The 20,026-nt window shown below is 48.5% G+C and overlaps 2 protein-coding genes across 6 annotated transcripts in view; one reads left to right on the top strand and one right to left on the bottom strand.

Moving 5' to 3' along the window:
* The window catches only part of EAF2 (ELL associated factor 2), a 76,415-nt gene extending 58,192 nt beyond the window's left edge, over positions 1-18,223 (bottom strand). For both annotated transcript variants that reach the window (XM_063934044.1, XM_063934045.1), the window contains exon 1: positions 18,022-18,223. In XM_063934044.1, coding sequence (XP_063790114.1) covers positions 18,022-18,124 — 103 coding nt within the window. In that variant the 5' untranslated portion in view covers positions 18,125-18,223. The remainder of the gene's footprint in view (positions 1-18,021) is intronic.
* The window catches only part of IQCB1 (IQ motif containing B1), a 352,259-nt gene that overhangs the window by 33,831 nt on the left and 298,402 nt on the right, over positions 1-20,026 (top strand). The window contains exon 1 of one of the 4 annotated variants that reach the window (XM_063934043.1): positions 18,301-18,410. The exons of 1 other annotated variant lie outside the window; for it this stretch is intronic. The gene's annotated coding sequence lies outside the window, so the exon portion shown is untranslated. Of the gene's footprint in view, positions 1-18,300; positions 18,411-18,496; positions 18,651-20,026 lie in introns of those variants that run through there. 2 more of the 4 variants (XM_063934041.1, XM_063934040.1) reach the window with 2 other exon arrangements.

Below are 20,026 nucleotides of genomic sequence, written 5' to 3'. Positions count from 1 at the left end.
CTGACAGATGCACATCCAACCACGCGGACACAGCGGAGGCCGCGGCTGACGTAATCGCCACTCAGACACTCTGCATGCAGAAGAGCAGGGACGGCGGCGGAGGCCGCGGGAGACGCCATGCCAGGTGTAATATGGCGTTTACTGTGACAGCGTCCCAGAGTGACAGGAGAGGATACAGGAATGTACACATCAGGATAACAGATAGGATCCGGTCCTGGAGCGCTGAGCCAGCCTTAGGAGGCATTTGATGGGTAAGAAATGGCGTCCAGATACCCGGATCGTGACATCACTGAGTTGAGCAATGCCATCTTGAACCAGTAATATGACAGAAACCCATTTCACGATTTCAGGTCCAGGATTGGTCTTACCGTACCGCCTGGTTTTGGAACTACAAAAAGATTGGAATAGTAACCCTTTTTCCGTTGACTCAGTGGCACCGACATTAGCACATCTTATTCTATTAAGGTCCGTATTGCACCTTGAAGGGCTAAATATTTGTCCAGAAGAATGGGAAGACTTGTCGTAAAATATTGCTTTGGCAGTAAAACTTCGAAATCTAACTTGTACCCTTGGGAGATGATGTTGCGAATCCACGCGTTGTCGGATATTTTGAACCAGGCATCCTGAAAATTTCGTAGCCGCGCTCCCACCGTACTTGGGACAAGGTGGGAAGGGAGACCGTCATGCCACGGTCTCTGTAGGCTTTGGGTCTTGATGACGAGCAGTGACTGGTTGCTTGCCGTGACCGCTACCTCGCAAGGGTGCAGCTCTTACGCATCCTCTAAAAGCTTGAGTGGAACGAAAGGAGGTTCCAGTATAAGAGTGTTTAGACTGTGGTGGAAGGGTCGGTAAGAAGGTAGGTAGATTTGCCACCTGTAGCTTGTAGAATTAACGTGTCTAGTTCTTTTCCAAAAAGAATGTCACCTGTAAACGGAAGTGCATCCGCCGTTTTTTTTACTCTGTCTACTTGCCATGACCTCAGCCAAAGGGCTCTTCTGGCTGCAACAGTTGCTGCTGAGATCCTCGAGTTAACTTGTACGATATCTCTAGCCGCTTCTCCTAAGTATATAGCTGATTATTTAATGTGTTCCGCTAGGATAACTACGTCTTCTAATGGAACCCCCTCTTGTAAATCTTTAATCAACTTAGTGGCCCAATGCTCCACTGCCTTGTTCACCCATGAACTCACCAAGGTTGGTCTAAGTGCAACCCCAGCGGCTGAATAGATTGACTTCAACATGGTGTCCAACTTCCTGTCAGAATTGTCTTTCAAAGAAGTTGCTTCCGGAACAGGTAATGCCGTTTTCTTTGACAACCCGGAAAGAGAGGAGTCCGCTCGAGGGGACTTCTCCCATTTATCCATCATAGCTGATGGAAACGGATAACTACTAAGGAATCTTTTGGGCATCTGAAAATCGCTTGTCCGGGTTTTTCCAAGCCTCCGTCAGCTGATCATTCAGCTTCTTTGAAAAAGGATATGTGACCGAAGAACTGTGTTTTCTACCAAATAACGCAGTATCTGGCAACTCCAGTGTTGTAGTCTTGGAAATGTTCTAAATTTGTCTTCTAGCTAAAATAAGTGGTTCAACCCCACAAGAAGTTTCTTGTAGAACTTCGTCATCCGAGTCTGTTTTCGCCCAACTCACAATCGTCCTCCTCAGCTTCATCCTGAGAGAGAAGTTCTTCTTCGGATTCATCGGACTGAAGATTTAAGGGCACTGGACGTTTCTTAGCCTTGGACACTGTCTGCGGCTGTTTACTGGACGAGTCCAATCATTTTGTGAGACCCTCTACTGACCTGGCTAATCCTGACACCCAAGGTGGTTCTGTAGCAATAGAAGGAACATCACTTTGAGGAATCTCCCTAACCGTCTCACGAGTATTCCGTAAAGCAGTCACCTCAGTATGTAATTGTGAGATGGTTCCTGTTAGGGCTACCGGCCAGGGGGGAAAATTAGCGCCTTGGGACGGGTTAACTAACATAACCTCCATATCTCACACAGGGAGGAATCGTCCGTGTGAGCTTTTTTTGTTACACTTCACACAGACGAACAATTTTTGTCACGCCGCATTTGCTGGTCATACAGAGAGAGAGAGAGAGAGAGAGAGAGAGAGAGAGAGAGAGAGAGAGAGAGAGAGAGAGAGAGAGAGAGAGAGAGAGAGAGAGAGAGAGAGAGAGAGAGAGAGAGAGAGAGCCCATCTCCTTACTCCCAACACGAAAACTCGTGGCCGTAGACACCACACTCTTGAACGCATGCCCTGACAACTGATATGGTCTGCCACCTAGTCTCCAATCATGAAATGAACAACATCGATAGAAACGATGGTGCGCCTCACTGTTCACAACAAGATCTTTGAGGTCACCTTTAACGCCGTTTGTGCAGGCTTTTAAGTAGAGATGTGCAGCGGGCACTTTTGCGTGTTTTGGTTCTAATTCCCCGCTCGTGTTTTGGTTTTGGATTGGTTTTGCCAAAACCACCCTTACGTATTTTGGATATAGAGGATTTTGAAAAAAAAACAAAAAAAACAAACAAACATAAAAACAGCTAAAAACACATAATATGGTGGTAATTTTGCTGCTACGGTATTAACCTCAATAACATTCATTTCCACTCTATTCTTAACACCTCAGAATACTGTTTTTAGGCCTAAAAGTTGCACCGAGGTGGCTGTATGACTAAGCGATGGCAAATTTAATTAAAAAATATATAAATAATAGGCCACAAACAGCACATCATGCAAAGAAGCAAAAAAGAGGTGCAATGAGGTAGCTGTATGACTAAGCTAAGCGACAAAAGTGTGCGGCACAAACACCTGGCCCACCTAGGAGTGGCACTGCAGTGTCAGACGGGATGGCACTTTAAAAAACTAGTCCCCAAACAGCACATGATGCAAAGAAGAAAAAGAAGTGCACCGAGGTTGCTGTATGACTAAGCTAAGCGACACAACCACCTGGCCATCTAGTAGTGGCATACAGTGGCTGAATGTTGAAAGTGGTGCGCAATTTCAGTCCACTGACAGCATCTCCTACACGCCTGTCATTTTTCAAAAATTCTGCAATTGGTGGACTTATACGGCAGTACCCCTGGACTAATACAGCAGTACCCCTGGACTTATACGGCAGTGTCAGACAGGAATGCACTTTAAAAAAAAAAACATGCCCCAAACAGCACATGATGCAAAGATGAAAGATGCACCAAGGCTGCTGTATGACGAAGCTAAGCAACACAAGTGTGCGGCACAAACAACTGGCCCATCTAGGAGTGGCAATGCAGTGTCAGACAGGAGGGCAGATATAAAAAAAAAGCCCCAAACAGCACATCATGCAAAGAAGAAAAAGAGGTGCAATGAGGTAGCTGTATGATTACGCTAAGCGACACAAGTGTGCTGCACAAACAACATGGGGCGTGCTGGAATTTGCCCAGATGTAATAGACGCACAATATTGGTGGCACAGGATAGCTTATCCCTAAACCAAACACACACAAGGCAAAGCCTGTAAAATTCATTTGGATAATAATAACCCTTTTATTTGAAGCTATTATAATAATATGCAGCACAGGCGAGCGTACCCCTACACCACACAGGGCAAACCCTGTAAAAATTATTTGGATAATAATATAAGTAATGTATATAACCCTTTTATTTGGAGTAAATAATATACAGCACAGGACACCACCACTGGACTTGACTTATACAGAATTATACGGCAGAATCACTGAACTGGACTCATACGCCAGTACCACAGGAATTATACAGCAATATCACTTGATATATGGCAGCAGAGGACACCACCACTGTGACTGGTCACTGGACTGATGCTGCCTGACTCGGATCCGGGATCGTGACGTGAAGTCCGGTAGGGTTCGGTTCTCTGAGAACCGAACTCGCTCATCTCTACTTTTAAGTTTCTGGCAGTCTGCAGCAATGTGCACCTGTCTCTGCTCTACAGTGCACATTCCTGAGGAGAAAAAATAATATTTTACTCACCGGTAAATCTATTTCTCGTAGTCCGTAGTGGATGCTGGGACTCCGTAAGGACCATTGGGAATAGCGGCTCCGCAGGAGACTGGGCACAACTAAGAAAGCTTTAGGACTAACTGGTGTGCACTGGCTCCTCCCACTATGACCCTCCTCCAGACCTCAGTTAGGATGCTGTGCCCGGAAGAGCTGACACAATAAGGAAGGATTTTGAATCCCGGGTAAGACTCATACCAGCCACACCAATCACACCGTATAACTCGTGATATTATACCCAGTTAACAGTATGAACATAACAGAGCCTCTCAACAGATGGCTCAACAATAACCCTTTAGTTAACAATAACTATATACAAGTATTGCAGACAGTCCGCACTTAGGACGGGCGCGCAGCATCCACTACGGACTACGAGAAATAGATTTACCGGTGAGTAAAATCTTATTTTCTCTGACGTCGTAAGTGGATACTAAGACTCCGTAAGGACCAAAGCTCCCAAACGGGCAGGAGAGTGCGGATGACTCTGCAGCACCGAATGAGAGAACCTAAGGTCCTCCTCAGCCAGGGTATCAAATTTGTAGAATTTTGCAAACGTGTTTGCCCCTGACCAAGTAGCAGCTCGGCAAAGTTGTAAAGCCGAGACCCCTCGGGCAGCCGCCCAAGAAGAGCCCACTTTGCTCGTGGAATGGGCTTTTACAGATTTAGGCTGCGGCAGGCCAGCCGCAGAATGCGCAAGCTGAATTGTGCTACAAATCCAGCGAGCAATAGTCTGCTTCGAAGCAGGAGCACCCAGTTTGTTGGGTGCATACAGGATAAATAGCGAGTCAGTCTTCCTGACTCCAGCCGTCCTGGAAACATACATTTTCAAGGCCCTGACTACGTCCAGTAACTTGGAGTCCTCCAAGTCCCTAGTAGCCGCAGGCACAACAATAGGTTGGTTCAAGTGAAAAGCTGATACCACCTTAGGGAGAAACTGGGGACGAGTCCTCAATTCTGCCCTATCCATATGGAAAATCAAATAGGGGCTTTTACATGACAAAGCCGCCAGTTCTGACACTCGCCTAGCCGAAGCCAAGGCCAAAAGCATGACCACTTTCCACGTGAGATACTTTAAATCCACGGTTTTAAGTGGCTCAAACCAATGTGACTTCAGGAAACCCAACACCACGTTGAGGTCCCACGGTGCCACAGGAGGCAAAAAAGGAGGCTGAATATGCAGCACTCCCTTAACAAATGTCTGAACTTCAGGCAGTGAAGCCAGTTCTTTTTGGAAGAAAATCGACAGAGCCGAAATCTGGACCTTAATGGAACCCAGTTTTAGGCCCATAGTCACCCCTGACTGTAGGAAGTGCAGAAATCGACCCAGCTGAAATTCCTCCGTTGGGGCCTTCCTGGCCTCACACCACATTTTTCGCCATATGCGGTGATAATGTTGTACGGTTACATCTTTTCTAGCTTTAATGAGCGTAGGAATGACTTCCTCCGGAATACCCTTTTCTTTTAGGATCCGGTGTTCAACCGCCATGCCGTCAAACGCAGCCGCGGTAAGTCTTGGAACAGACAGGGCCCCTGCAGCAGCAGGTCCTGTCTGAGCGGCAGAGGCCATGGGTCCTCTGAGATCAATTCTTGAAGTTCCGGGTACCAAGCTCTTCTTGGCCAATCCGGAACAATGAGTATAGTTCTTACTCCTCTTTTCCTTATTATCCTCAGTACCTTGGGTATGAGAGGAAGAGGGGGGAACACATAAACCGACCGGTACACCCACGGTGTCACTAGAGCGTCCACAGCTATCGCCTGAGGGTCCCTTGACCTGGCGCAATATTTTTCTAGCTTTTTGTTTAGGCGGGACGCCATCATGTCCACCTGTGGCCTTTCCCAACGGTTTACAATCAGTTGGAAGACTTCTGGATGAAGTCCCCACTCTCCCGGGTGGAGGTCGTGCCTGCTGAGGAAGTCTGCTTCCCAGTTGTCCACTCCCGGAATGAACACTGCTGACAGTGCTAACACGTGACTTTCCGCCCATTGGAGAATCCTTGTGGCTTCTGCCATCGCCGTCCTGCTTCTTGTGCCGCCGTGCCGGTTTACATGGGCGACTGCCGTGATGTTGTCTGACTGGATCAGAACCGGCTGGTTTTGAAGCAGGGGTTTTGCCTGACTTAGGGCATTGTAAATGGCCCTCAGTTCCAGAATATTTATGTGTAGGGAAGTCTCCTGACTTGACCAAAGTCCTTGGAAGTTTCTTCCCTGTGTGACTGCCCCCCAGCCTCGAAGGCTGGCATCCGTGGTCACCAGGACCCAGTCCTGTATGCCGAATCTGCGGCCCTCTTGAAGATGAGCACTCTGCAGCCACCACAGCAGAGATACCCTGGTCCTTGGAGACAGGGTTATCAACAGATGCATCTGAAGATGCGATCCGGACCACTTGTCCAACAGGTCCCACTGAAAAGTTCTGGCATGGAACCTGCCGAATGGAATTGCTTCGTAGGAAGCTACCATCTTTCCCAGGACTCGCGTGCAGTGATGCACCGACACCTGTTTTGGTTTCAGGAGGCCTCTGACTAGAGATGACAGCTCCTTGGCTTTCTCCTCTGGGAGAAACACTTTTTTCTGGACTGTGTCCAGAATCATCCCCAGGAACAGTAGACGTGTCGCAGGAACCAGCTGTGACTTTGGGATATTTAGAATCCAACCATGCTGGTGTAGCACCTCCTGAGATAGTGCTACGCCGACCAACAACTGCTCCCTGGACCTCGCCTTTATCAGGAGATCGTCCAAGTATGGGATAATTAAAACTCCCATTTTTCGAAGGAGTATCATCATTTCGGCCATTACCTGGGTAAATACCCTCGGTGCCGTGGACAGGCCGAACGGCAACGTCTGGAATTGGTAATGACAATCCTGTACCACAAATCTGAGGTACTCCTGGTGAGGATGGTAAATGGGGACATGCAGGTAAGCATCCTTGATGTCCAGTGATACCATGTAATCCCCCTCTTCCAGGCTTGCAATAACCGCCCTGAGCGATTCCATCTTGAACTTGAATTTTTTTTTATATGTGTTCAAGGATTTCAAATTTAAAATGGGTCTCACCGAACCGTCCGGTTTCGGTACCACAAACATTGTGGAATAGTAACCCCGTCCTTGTTGAAGTAGGGGCACCTTGACTATCACCTGCTGGGAATACAGCTTGTGAATTGCCTCTATCACAGCCTCCCTGCCTGAGGGAGTTGTTGGCAAGGCAGATTTGAGGAAACGGCGGGAGGGGGGGGAAATGTCTCGAATTCCAGCCTGTACCCCTGAGATACCACTTGAAGGATCCAGGGATCTACTTGTGAGCGAGCCCACTGATTGCTGAAGTTTTTGAGACAGGCCCCCACCGTACCTGGCTCCGCCTGTTGAGCCCCAGCGTCATGCGGCGGACTTAGAAGAAGAAGCGGGGGAGGACTTTTGTTCCTGGGAACTGGCTGTATGCTGCAGCTTTTTTCCCCTACCTCTGCCTTTGGGCAGAAAGGACGCGCCTCTACCCCGCCTGCTCTTTTGGGGACGAAAGGACTGTACCTGATAATACGGTGCTTTCTTTGGTTGTGAGGGGACATGTGGTAAAAATGCTGACTTCCCAGCCGTTGCTGTGAACACTAGGTCTGAAAGACCATCCCCGAACAACTCCTCACCCTTATAAAGCAAAACTTCCATGTGCCTTTTAGAATCTGCATCACCTGTCCACTGCCGAGTCCATAACCCTCTCCTGGCAGAAATGGACAGTGCAGTTATTTTAGATGCCAGCCGGCAAATATCCCTCTGTGCATCTCTCATGTATAAGACAGCGTCTTTAATATGCTCTATGTTTAGCAATATAGTGTCCCTGTCTAGGGTGTCAATGTTTTCTGACAGGGAATCTGACCACGCAGCTGCAGCACTGCACATCCATGCTGAAGCAATAGCTGGTCTGAGTATAATACCAGTGTGTGTATATATAGCTTTCAGGAGAGCCTCCTGCTTTCTATCAGCAGGTTCCTTTAGGGCGGCCGTATCCGGAGACGGTAGTGCCTCCTTTTTTGATAAGCGTGTAAGCGCTTTATCCACCCTAGGGGGTGTTTCCCAACGTGACCTATCCTCTGGCGGGAAAGGGTACGCCATTAGTAACTTTTTAGAAATTACCAATTTTTTATCTGGGCAAGCCCACGCTACTTCACACACTTCATTTAATTCTTCAGAAGGGGGAAAAAATAAGAATTTACTTACCGATAATTCTATTTCTCGGAGTCCGTAGTGGATGCTGGGGTTCCTGAAAGGACCATGGGGAATAGCGGCTCCGCAGGAGACAGGGCACAAAAAGTAAAGCTTTAGGATCAGGTGGTGTGCACTGGCTCCTCTCCCTATGACCCTCCTCCAAGCCTCAGTTAGGATACTGTGCCCGGACGAGCGTACACAATAAGGAAGGATTTATGAATCCCGGGTAAGACTCATACCAGCCACACCAATCACACTGTACAACCTGTGATCTGAACCCAGTTAACAGTATGATAACAGCGGAGCCTCTGAAAAGATGGCTCACAACAAATAATAACCCGATTTTTGTAACTATGTACAAGTAATGCAGATAATCCGCACTTGGGATGGGCGCCCAGCATCCACTACGGACTCCGAGAAATAGAATTATCGGTAAGTAAATTCTTATTTTCTCTATCGTCCTAGTGGATGCTGGGGTTCCTGAAAGGACCATGGGGATTATACCAAAGCTCCCAAACGGGCGGGAGAGTGCGGATGACTCTGCAGCACCGAATGAGAGAACTCCAGGTCCTCCTTAGCCAGGGTATCAAATTTGTAGGATTTTACAAACGTGTTTGCCCCTGACTAAATAGCCGCTCGGCAAAGTTGTAAAGCCGAGACCCCTCGGGCAGCCGCCCAAGATGAGCCCACCTTCCTTGTGGAATGGGCATTTACATATTTTGGCTGTGGCAGGCCTGCCACAGAATGTGCAAGCTGAATTGTATTACACATCCAACTAGCAAAAGTCTGCTTAGAAGCAAGAGCACCCAGTTTGTTGGGTGCATACAGGATAACAGCAAGTCAGTTTTCCTGACTCCAGCCGTCCTGGAACCTATATTTTCAGGGCCCTGACCACATCTAGCAACTTGGAGTCCTCCAAGTCCCTAGTAGGCGCAAGACACCACAATAAGCTGGTTCAGGTGAAACACTGACACCACCTTAGGGAGAGAACTGGGGACGAGTCCGCAGCTCTGCCCTGTCCGAATGGACAAACAGATATGGGCTTTTTTGAGAAAAAAAAACCACCAATTTGACACTCGCCTGGTCCAGGCCAGGTCCAAGAGCATGTTCACTTTTCATGTGAGATGCTTCAAATCCACAGATTTGACTGGTTTTAAACCAATGTGTTTTGAGGAATCCCAGAACTACGTTGAGATCCCACAGTGCCACTGGAGGCACAAAAGGGGGTTGTATATGCAATACTCCCTTGACAAACTTCTGGACTTCAGGAACTGAAGCCAATTCTTTCTGGAAGAAAAATCGACAGGGCCGAAATTTGAACCTTAATGGACCCCAATTTGAGGCCCATAGACACTCCTGTTTGCAGGAAATGCAGGAATCGACCGAGTTGAAATTTCTTCGTGGGGCCTTCCTGGCCTCACACCACGCAACATATTTTCGCCACATGTGGTGATAATGTTGTGCGGTCACCTCCTTTCTGGCTTTGACCAGGGTAGGAATGACCTCTTCCTGAATGCCTTTTCCCTTAGGATCCGGCGTTCCACCGCCATGCCGTCAAACGCAGCTGCGGTAAGTCTTGGAACAGACATGGTACTTGCTGAAACAAGTCCCTTCTTAGCGGCAGAGGCCATAAGTCCTCTGTGAGCATCTCTTGAAGTTCCGGGTACCAAGTCCTTCTTGGCCAATCCGGAGCCATGAGTATAGTTCTTACTCCTCTACGTCTTATAATTCTCAGTACCTTAGGTATGAAAAGCAGAGGATGGAACACATACACCGACTGGTACACCCACGGTGTTACCAGAACGTCCACAGCTATTGCCTGAGGGTCTCTTAACCTGGCGCAATACCTGTCCCGTTTTTTGTTCAGACGGGACGCCATCATGTCCACCTTTGGTAATTCCCAACGGTTTACAATCATGTGGAAAACTTCCCCATGAAGTTCCCACTCTGCCGGGTGGAGGTCGTGCCTACTGAGGAAGTCTGCTTCCCAGTTTCCATTCCCGGAATGAAACACTGCTGACAGTGCTATCACATGATTTTCCGCCCAGCGAAAAGTCCTTGCAGTTTTTGCCACTGCCCTCCTGCTTCTTGTGCCGCCCTGTCTATTTACGTGGGCGACTGCCGTGATGTTTTATCCCACTGGATCAATACCGGCTGACCTTGAAGCAGAGGTCTTGCTAAGCTTAGAGCATTATAAATTTACCCTTAGCTATATTTATGTGGAGAAAAGTCTCCAGACTTGATCACACTCCCTGGAAATTTTTTCCTTGTGTGACTGCTCCCCAGCCTCTCGGGCTGGCCTCCGTGGTCACCAACATCCAAAACTGAATGCCGAATCTGCGGCCCTCTAGAAGATGAGCACTCTGTAACCACCACAGGAGAGACACCCTTGTCCTTGGATATAGGGTTATCCGCTGATGCATCTGAAGATGCGATCCGGACCATTTGTCCAGCAGATCCCACTGAAAAGTTCTTGCATGAAATCTGCCGACTGGAATTGCTTCGAAGGAAGTCACCATTTTTTTACCATGGCCCTTGTGCAATGATGCACTGATTTTAGGAGGTTCCTGACTAGCTCGGATAACTCCCTGGCTTTCTCTTCCGGGAGAAACACCTTTTTCTGGACTGTGTCCAGAATCATCCCTAAGCACAGGAGACTTGTTGTCGGGATCAGCTGCGATTTTGGAATATTTAGAATCCACCCCTGCTGTTGTAACAGTATCCGAGATAGTGCTACTCCGACCTCCAACTGTTCCCTGGACTTTGCCCTTATCAGGAGATCGCCCAAGTAAGGGATAATTAAGACGCCTTTTCTTCGAAGAAGAACCATCATTTCGGCCATTACCTTGGTAAAGACCCGGGGTGCCGTGGACAATCCAAACGGCAGCGTCTGAAACTGATAGTGACAGTTCTGTACCACGAACCTGAGGTACCCTTAGTGATAAGGGCAAATTTGGGACATGGAGGTAAGCATCCCTGATGTCTCGGGACACCATATAGTCCCCTTCTTCCCGGTTCGTTATCACTGCTCTGAGTGACTCCATCTTGATTTGAACCTTTGTAAGTGTTCAAATTTTTTTAGATTTAGAATAGGTCTCACCTAGCCTTCTGGCTTCAGTACCACAATATAGTGTGGAATAATACCCCTTTTCTTGTTGTAGGAGGGGTAATTTAATTATCACCTGCTGGGAATACAGCTCGTGAATTGTTTCCCATACTGCCTCCTTGTCGGAGGGAGACCTTGGTAAAGCAGACTTCAGGAGCCTGCGCAGGGGAAACGTCTCGACATTCCAATCTGTACCCCTGGGATACTACTTGTAGGATCCAGGGGTCCTGTACGGTCTCAGCGTCATGCTGAGAGCTTGTCAGAAGCGGTGGAACGCTTCTGTTCCTGGGAATGGGCTGCCTGCTGCAGTCTTCTTCCCTTTCCTCTATCCCTGGGCAGATATGACTCTTATAGGGACGAAAGGACTGAAGCTGAAAAGACGGTGTCTTTTTCTGCAGAGATGTGACTTAGGGTAAAAACGGTGGATTTTCCAGCAGTTGCCGTGGCCACCAGGTCCGATGGACCGACCCCAAATAACTCCTCTTCCTTTATACGGCAATACACCTTTGTGCCGTTTGGAATCTGCATCACCTGACCACTGTCGTGTCCATAAACATCTTCTGGCAGATATGGACATCGCACTTACTCTTGATGCCAGAGTGCAGATATCCCTCTGTGCATCTCGCATATATAGAAATGCATCCTTTAAATGCTCTATAGTCAATAAAATACTGTCCCTGTCAAGGGTATCAATATTTTTAGTCAGGGAATCCGACCAAGCCACCCCAGCTCTGCACATCCAGGCTGAGGCGATCGCTGGTCGCAGTATAACACCAGTATGTGTGTATATACTTTTTATGATATTTTCCAGCCTCCTGTCAGCTGGCTCCTTGAGGACGGCCCTATCTATAGACGGTACCACCACTTGTTCCGATAAGCGTGTGAGCGCCTTATCCACCCTAAGGGGTGTTTCCCAACGCGCCCTAACTTCTGGCGGGAAAGGGTATACCGCCCATATTTTCTATCGGGGGGAACCCACGCATCATCACACACTTCATTTAATTTATCTGATTCAGGAAAAACTACGGTAGTTTTTTCACATCCCACATAATACCCTCTTTTGTGGTACTTGTAGTATCAGAAATATGTAACACCTCCTTCATTGCCCTTAACGTGTGGCCCTAATAAGGAATACGTTTGTTTATTCACCGTCGACACTGGATTCAGTGTCCCTGTCTGTGTCTGTGTCGACCGACTAAAGTAAACGGGCGTTTTAAAACCCCTGACGGTGTTTTTGAGACGTCTGGACCGGTACTAATTGTTTGTCGGCCGTCTCATGTCGTCAACCGACCTTGGCGCGTGTTGACATTATCACGTAATTCCCTAAATAAGCCATCCATTCCGGTGTCGACTCCCTAGAGAGTGACATCCCCATTACAGGCAATTGCTCCGCCTCCTCACCAACATCGTCCTCATACATGTCGACACACACGTACCGACACACAGCACACACACAGGGAATGCTCTGATAGAGGACAGGACCTACTAGCCCTTTGGAGAGACAGAGGGAGAGTTTGCCAGCACACACCAAAAACGCTATAATTATATAGGGACAACCTTATATAAGTGTTTTCCCTTATAGCATCTTTTTTATATATTTCTAACGCCAAATTAGTGCCCCCCCTCTCTGTTTTAACCCTGTTTCTGTAGTGCAGTGCAGGGGAGAGCCTGGGAGCCTTCCCTCCAGCCTTTCTGTGAGGGAAAATGGCGCTGTGTGCTGAGGAGATAGGCCCCGCCCCTTTTTCGGCAGCCTCGTCTCCCGCTCTTAACGGATTCTGGCAGGGGTTAAATATCTCCATATAGCCCCCGGAGGCTATATGTGAGGTATTTTTAGCCAAAAATAGGTTTTCATTGCCTCCCAGGGCGCCCCCCTCCCAGCGCCCTGCACCCTCAGTGACTGCCGTGTGAAGTGTGCTGAGAGGAAATGGCGCACAGCTGCAGTGCTGTGCGCTACCTTAAGAAGACTGAGGAGTCTTCATGCCGCCGATTCTGGACCTTCTTCTTGTTTCAGCATCTGCAAGGGGGCCGGCGGCGAGGCTCCGGTGACCATCCAGGCTGTACCTGTGATCGTCCCTCTGGAGCTAATGTCCAGTAGCCAAAGAAGCCAATCCATCCTGCACGCAGGTGAGTTCACTTCTTCTCCCCTAAGTCCCTCGTTGCAGTGATCCTGTTGCCAGCAGGACTCACTGTAAAATAAAAAACCTAAGCTAAACTTTTCTAAGCAGCTCTTTAGGAGAGCCACCTAGATTGCACCCTTCTCGGCCGGGCACAAAAATCTAACTGAGGCTTGGAGGAGGGTCATAGGGGGAGGAGCCAGTGCACACCACCTGATCCTAAAGCTTTACTTTTTGTGCCCTGTCTCCTGCGGAGCCGCTATTCCCCATGGTCCTTTCAGGAACCCCAGCATCCACTAGGACGATAGAGAAACTACTGGTAGTTTTTTCTCTCCAAACATAATACCCTTTTTTGTGGTACCTGGGGTCACATCAGAAATGTGTAAAACATTTTTCATTGCCTCAATCATGTAACGAGTGGCCCTATTGGACATTACATTAGTCTCTTCGTCGTCGACACTGGTATCAGTATCCGTGTCGACATCTGTGTCTGCCATCTGAGGTAGCGGGCGTTTTAGAGCCCCTGATGGCCTTTGAGACGTCTGGGCAGGCACGAGCTGAGAAGCCGGCTGTCCCGCATTTGGCATGTCAAATTTTTTACGTAAGGAGTCGACACTTTCACGTAATTCCTTCCACAAGTCCATCCACTCAGGTGTCTGCCCCGCAGGGGGTGACAACACATTTATAGGCATCTGCTCCGCCTCCACATAAGCCTCCTCATCAAACATGTCGACACAGCCGTACCGACACACCGCACACACACAGGGAATGCTCTGACAGGAGACCGGACCCCACAAAGCCCTTTGGGGAGACAGAGAGAGAGTATGCCAGCACACACCAGAGCGCTATATAATACAGGGATTAACTAAATTATATCCCCTTATAGCTGCTATATATGTATATTGCACCTAAATTTAGTGCCCCCCCTCTCTTTTTTTACCCTTCTGTAGTGTAGACTGCAGGGGAGAGCCAGGGAGCTTCCTTCCAGCGGAGCTGTGAGGGAGAAATGGCGCCAGTGTGCTGAGGGAGATAGCTCCGCCCCTTTTTCGGGGACTTCTCCCGCTTTTTTCCGGAATTCTGGCAGGGGTAATTTATCACATATATAGCCTCTGGGGCTATATATTGTGATGATTTTGCCATGCAAGGTGTTTATATTGCTGCTCAGGGCGCCCCCCCCCCAGCGCCCTGCACCCATCAGTGACCGCAGTGTGAGGTGTGCATGAGGAGCAATGGCGCACAGCTGCAGTGCTGTGCGCTACCTTGTTGAAGACAGGAGTCTTCTGCCGCCGATTTTCCGGATCACTTCTTGCTTCTGGCTCTGTAAGGGGGCCGGCGGCGCGGCTCCGGGACCGAACATCAAGGTCGGTTCCATGCGGTCGATCCCTCTGGAGCTAATGGTGTCCAGTAGCCTAAGAAGCCCAAGCTACCACCAGTTAGGTAGGTTCGCTTCTTCTCCCCTTAGTCCCTCGCTGCAGTGAGTCTGTTGCCAGCAGATCTCACTGTAAAATAAAAAACCTAAAATATACTTTCTCTCTAGGAGCTCAGGAGAGCCCCTAGTGTGCATCCAGCTCAGCCGGGCACAAGATTCTAACTGAGGTCTGGAGGAGGGTCATAGTGGGAGGAGCCAGTGCACACCAGTTAGTCCTAAAGCTTTCTTCGTTGTGCCCAGTCTCCTGCGGAGCCGCTATTCCCCATGGTCCTTACGGAGTCCCAGCATCCACTTAGGACGTCAGAGAAACAATTGTTGCCATTAATGAGCTACCTAGCTGAGGAAGGAGTTTGATAGACAGGTTGAAAGCCCGCCAACTCTGCCCCCATCCCTTATGTAGACGCACCCATCTCACCACGTCCACGCCATTTTGAGTGGGTGCCTCAATTAAACAATAAGCTTGTATCCTCCCCCCCTCCCCTCTATAAATTAGACTTAAGCCTTACTGCACTGGACTCTCTCTCCAGTTCCAGATTAAGTTTGTGTTGAATGCTGATAAACACTGCCGCACCGTGCAATGTCAGCGTGGCAGTGCAGGAAGATGGCTACTACATACATGATACCGGCGCTGCTCGGGACGCAGCTGCTCCACAATGTACAGAGGAACCACTCATTCCCCCCATGACGCTGCGCCGTTTCGCAGACCAGACACAGCCGGGAGAGGAGGATGAACTGGAAGCGGCCGCCGCACTCTTCCCCCACACTGCCGCACTCTGTACTGTCAGTGCGGCAGTGCAAGAAGACCTTAACACCATCGCTGGAGAGATAGCTGGGAGCAGGCGCACACCATTTGCCCACGCTGCTGTGCTATGTCTGTCTGCGTGGCAGTGCAGTGGTAGTCCCGCCGCTATCGTGGCCAGTGTGACCGGGCGGAGGAGGGGATGGAGGCCAGACGCTGTGCCTACATGGAGGCTCACTCACCAAACAGGAGCCTCAGGATGCGGCTGTGTTGGGATGAACAGTGCTTCTCTGGTTAAGCGCTGTTCTCCTGTGCAGCTTGCTGCCGCTATGTGACCCGGACCCCACTTCTCTGGATAAGTGACGGGTATGGATCATTAGGTCGACCACACTTAGGTAGACAGTCATTAGGTCAACATAGTCATTAGGTCGACATGAGTTTTTTTTAAACTTTTTTTGGTGTCGTTTTCTTCGTAAAGTGATGGGGAACCCTAATTAGTACACAGTGTCCCCTCGCATGGTGAGCAAATTCGGGCAAGGTGCCTTGCTGTGCTCGGCACAGGTTACTATTCCCAATCGTAGTTCACGTGGATTGTAAAGTATGAAAAAGTGTGAAAAACTCATGTCGACCTTGTTCCATGTCAACCTAATGACCATGTCGACCTTAGTGCCCATGTTGACTAATAGTGGTCGACCTAATGACTGTCAACCTAAGTGTGGTTGTCCTAATGACCATATCCCTAAGTGGCGAAGGGTTCCTGAGGCTAAGGCAGTGGTTTCCAAACTTTTTTGAATCACGGCGCCCTAGAGCAGAGGTTCTCAAACTCGTTCCTCGGGGGCCCACACAGTGCATATTTTGCAGTTCTCCTCACAGAATCGCAAGTGAAATAATTAGCTCCACCTGTGGACCTTTTAAAATGTGTCAGTGAGTAATTAATACACCTGTGCACCTGCTGGGTTACCTGCAAAACATGCACTGTGTGGGCTCCCGAGGACCGAGTTTGAGAACCTCTGCCCTAGAGTATCAGAATTTTTTTCACGGCACCCCTAGGCCAAAAATTTCTTATTGAGAAATTTAGAAAGAAATATTAAATTAAGTAGATTGTGTTTATATGTCATCCTTAGGCTGAATTGTGTGGTGAGGAACAAGATTTGCTTCTGTTTGTCCCCATATTTTATGACTGACAGCTACTAGCACTAGTTTTGCCTATTATATTGACCATAAATAATTTGAATTGGTCCTGGACCGCCAATCCGAGGCACCCCTGCAAGTGTCCCGAGGCACCCCAGGGAGCCACGGCACACAGTTTGGGTACCACTGGGCTAAAAGAACTAAGTCCCAAGAAAGAAGGAAAAAAAAATTGAAATAAAGTAATATAATTGAGCAGGAGCTCAGTCAGCAGTAACCAGCTCCCTCGGCACAAATTCCAAACTGAGGGATGATGGGGGCCTGTTTCACTTCTGATGATTATTTAAAGTGCCAGCTCCCTGTAATCCACCATCATCATCCCACAATCTTGAAGTTGTGCCAGTGTCCCCTAGTGGCTGACAGAAAAAAATAAATTTGTGTCGGCACACAAAATGGCTGCTTTCGTGGTGTGTGGAACGACAGACACTTGCGACATACTGTACATACAACAAAGCAGTTTACTCACCCATGTTACATTAAAAAAAAAAACACACAACTCCTCTATGCTATTTAAAACACGTTCTTATTACTTATGTGTTTCAATAAAGGTGCATCATGTTGGGCATCTCCCTGGAGCCCTGTACAGTGAGGGTATTTTGGGGACAGTGCACGCACTATTGATTTAGCCCTCCAGACAACGAGGCCACACAGCTGTTTCCTGGCAGCAGCATGTGCTGGTCTGTAACCACTGACACCTCATCTTCTAGTTTCAACCAATATACAGGCCAACTTCTCCGACAGGCAGATGCCACAATGATGCCACTAAATTTCCAATCACAACATAAATGTAATACAGGACAGTCACCTACAACCAGCACGCAGCCTGACAGTAACAGCTCATTAATAAACTGAGACCAGTCAGTCTTGTATTGTATTGTATTACACATGCATACCTAGATTACAAGCATTCTCACGCAACAGCTCAATAAAAAGCAGTGCATTATTATTATTTTTTAAGACTGAGGCTTATTTATGACCATTTATATACACTTGGAAAGCCTTGCCTGGGATACCAGCACGGAATCTAGACGCTACCATACCAGCACCAGTGTCCTGTTCCAATGTTTTGCTATGTTAAGCACGTATTAATGGGTACGGTGCTGCACTATTACTGACACCCCTGGTGATAATGATATAGATCAGGGACCCAGAGACCATACCACCTCTAGGACTAGAGTCATCGGTGCAGGACAGTCGCCAGCTGTAACCCCAAAATTACATCCTATACCCTTCCTCACATCGGATGGTGTGGAACCCGCTCCGGGGCTGCCTCTCGAAGCTCTCTCCGAGTTTCAGAACCCGCTCCTTGGTGTCAAACAGGGGACAGGCGGCACCATTCATCCTGCAGCCACCGCCGGCACAGAACCCTCAGCTCAGCCTTCCGCAAGCAGGCAGCACCACAAGCCACCTACTGCGAGGTGGAACACGGCCGACTGCTCATTGGCTGCCATGAGGAGATGGGCGCGCTGATTTGTCAGTGGCCGATCCCGCCCACACCGCCTGTTGCAAGGATAAGAAGCTGTCTGTCAGCATTATGTTTCCAGAGGGGAGGTTATGTGCAAACTAGACGACAAAGTCTGTCTCATGGTCTGCTCGTGTGACAGCTGCACGTCGGCCATTGTTCCAGGTATCAGAATGCTTACGGTTGGTAAGGACTTCGCCAAAATGGTTCTGCCATTAGAGACGGAAGAATGCACTTCAGCCTCTATCGTTTATATGCGCGTAATGGTCCTAGCATAGCCGGATCTCCCGGGGTGCAAAGCGACAAGGCCTGGCCTAAATGATCAGACCCGGCTAGAGTTGTTGCTGGTTGCTAGGCGACGTCGCGGATCTGACACGGCGGCCTGTGTCTGCCACACAGAGTTCGGTGGGTATACATTGAGTAGATGGGTATGGTTTTTCTCTCCTGTTTCTCCCACTTGACATTCCAGCTGACGTTACGTGGGTACAATCAATATGTTCAGACCCTCCAACAAATCCCATTCCATCGGGTACAAAAAGCTCTGCTACTGGACTGCCCTATCAGTTTCTGATTTCACTTTCAGTCACCTGTGTTATACAGTAACTAGGTCATTGATGAGAAAGATGTTTCAACACAAGTGACTGCAATAATAAATCGAGAGGGATGTCCGGGAACAGATTTTTTTCGTACCCGATGGAAGGGGTCATAAACCTCTATACCTCCCAATGTGACCCTCTCCAGGAGGGACAAAATGCTCTGCTTCTGGATTTTTTTCTTAATTTATGATTGCCAGCACCTGTGTTGAACAGGTTAATAGATAAGAAAGGTGTTTCAGCACAGGTGATGGCAATCATACAGTAAGAAGGAAGTTCTATCCCTCCTGGAGAGGGTCATGTTGGGAGGTATGCGGGTCTGATACTGTACCAGTGGCGGTTGCAACCCGTGGGCTGCATCTCATACCACACAGTGCAATTGGGGGTGGGAGCAGTTAACACATATAAACATACGATTCTAGCATCTACCATAAACATACATGCAGTGCTGTATGTAATATATGTGCTGCTGCCTTACTCCGGGGATCGTCAGTGCTGTGCTTTTCACAAATGCAGCTGCAACCGGGACGCAGCATTCGGCCTCAGTCTTCCTAAGCCTGTCCCAGACTCCCATTGGTGTGTTTCACAGGAGTCTTGGATGGGCTTAGAAGGAGTAGTGAAGTTAAATGTTGCATCCCAGGTGCAGCAGCAGCAGCTGTGAAACGCACAGCACTGCTGATCCCCACAGTAAGGCAGCCAGCACATATATTACATACAACACTGCATGTATGTGTATATGTGCTAACTGTGGTGTGTGCTGCCACTGGTTATATCTGCCTCATATTCCCAGGTGATTTGAAGCATGCAATGGTCCCTGCAGCCTTACTGTCTAGGACTAGTTTATAAAACCTATCCCCATTATGCCCTACAGTCTAGGTGTTAAGGATAATTAAAGAACAAGAATGATCAGGCGCCTGTTGGTTCATCAAATACCTGCTGCTTTTCTACGGGTATACTCAACCCCGAATAAACAATTTATGTATATACAAATGGGAAGAAAAGTGCTGTTAAATGGTAAAAATATAAAGATGTTTTATTCAAAAGGACATATTGGGCCTAATTCAGATCTGATCGCAGCAGCAAATTTGTTAGCTAATGGGCAAAACCATGTGCACTGTGTGTGGGGGTGGGGGCAGATATAACCAGTGGCGTGCGGTGAGGTCTGTGGCTGGTGAGGCACTGCAGTCA

The sequence above is a fragment of the Pseudophryne corroboree genome, chromosome 7 (genome assembly GCF_028390025.1).
Source record: "Pseudophryne corroboree isolate aPseCor3 chromosome 7, aPseCor3.hap2, whole genome shotgun sequence".
In the NCBI taxonomy this organism is placed as follows: domain Eukaryota; kingdom Metazoa; phylum Chordata; class Amphibia; order Anura; family Myobatrachidae; genus Pseudophryne; species Pseudophryne corroboree.
The sequence above is the reverse complement of the archived record's forward strand: the minus strand, read 5'-3'. Positions and strand labels throughout refer to the sequence as shown.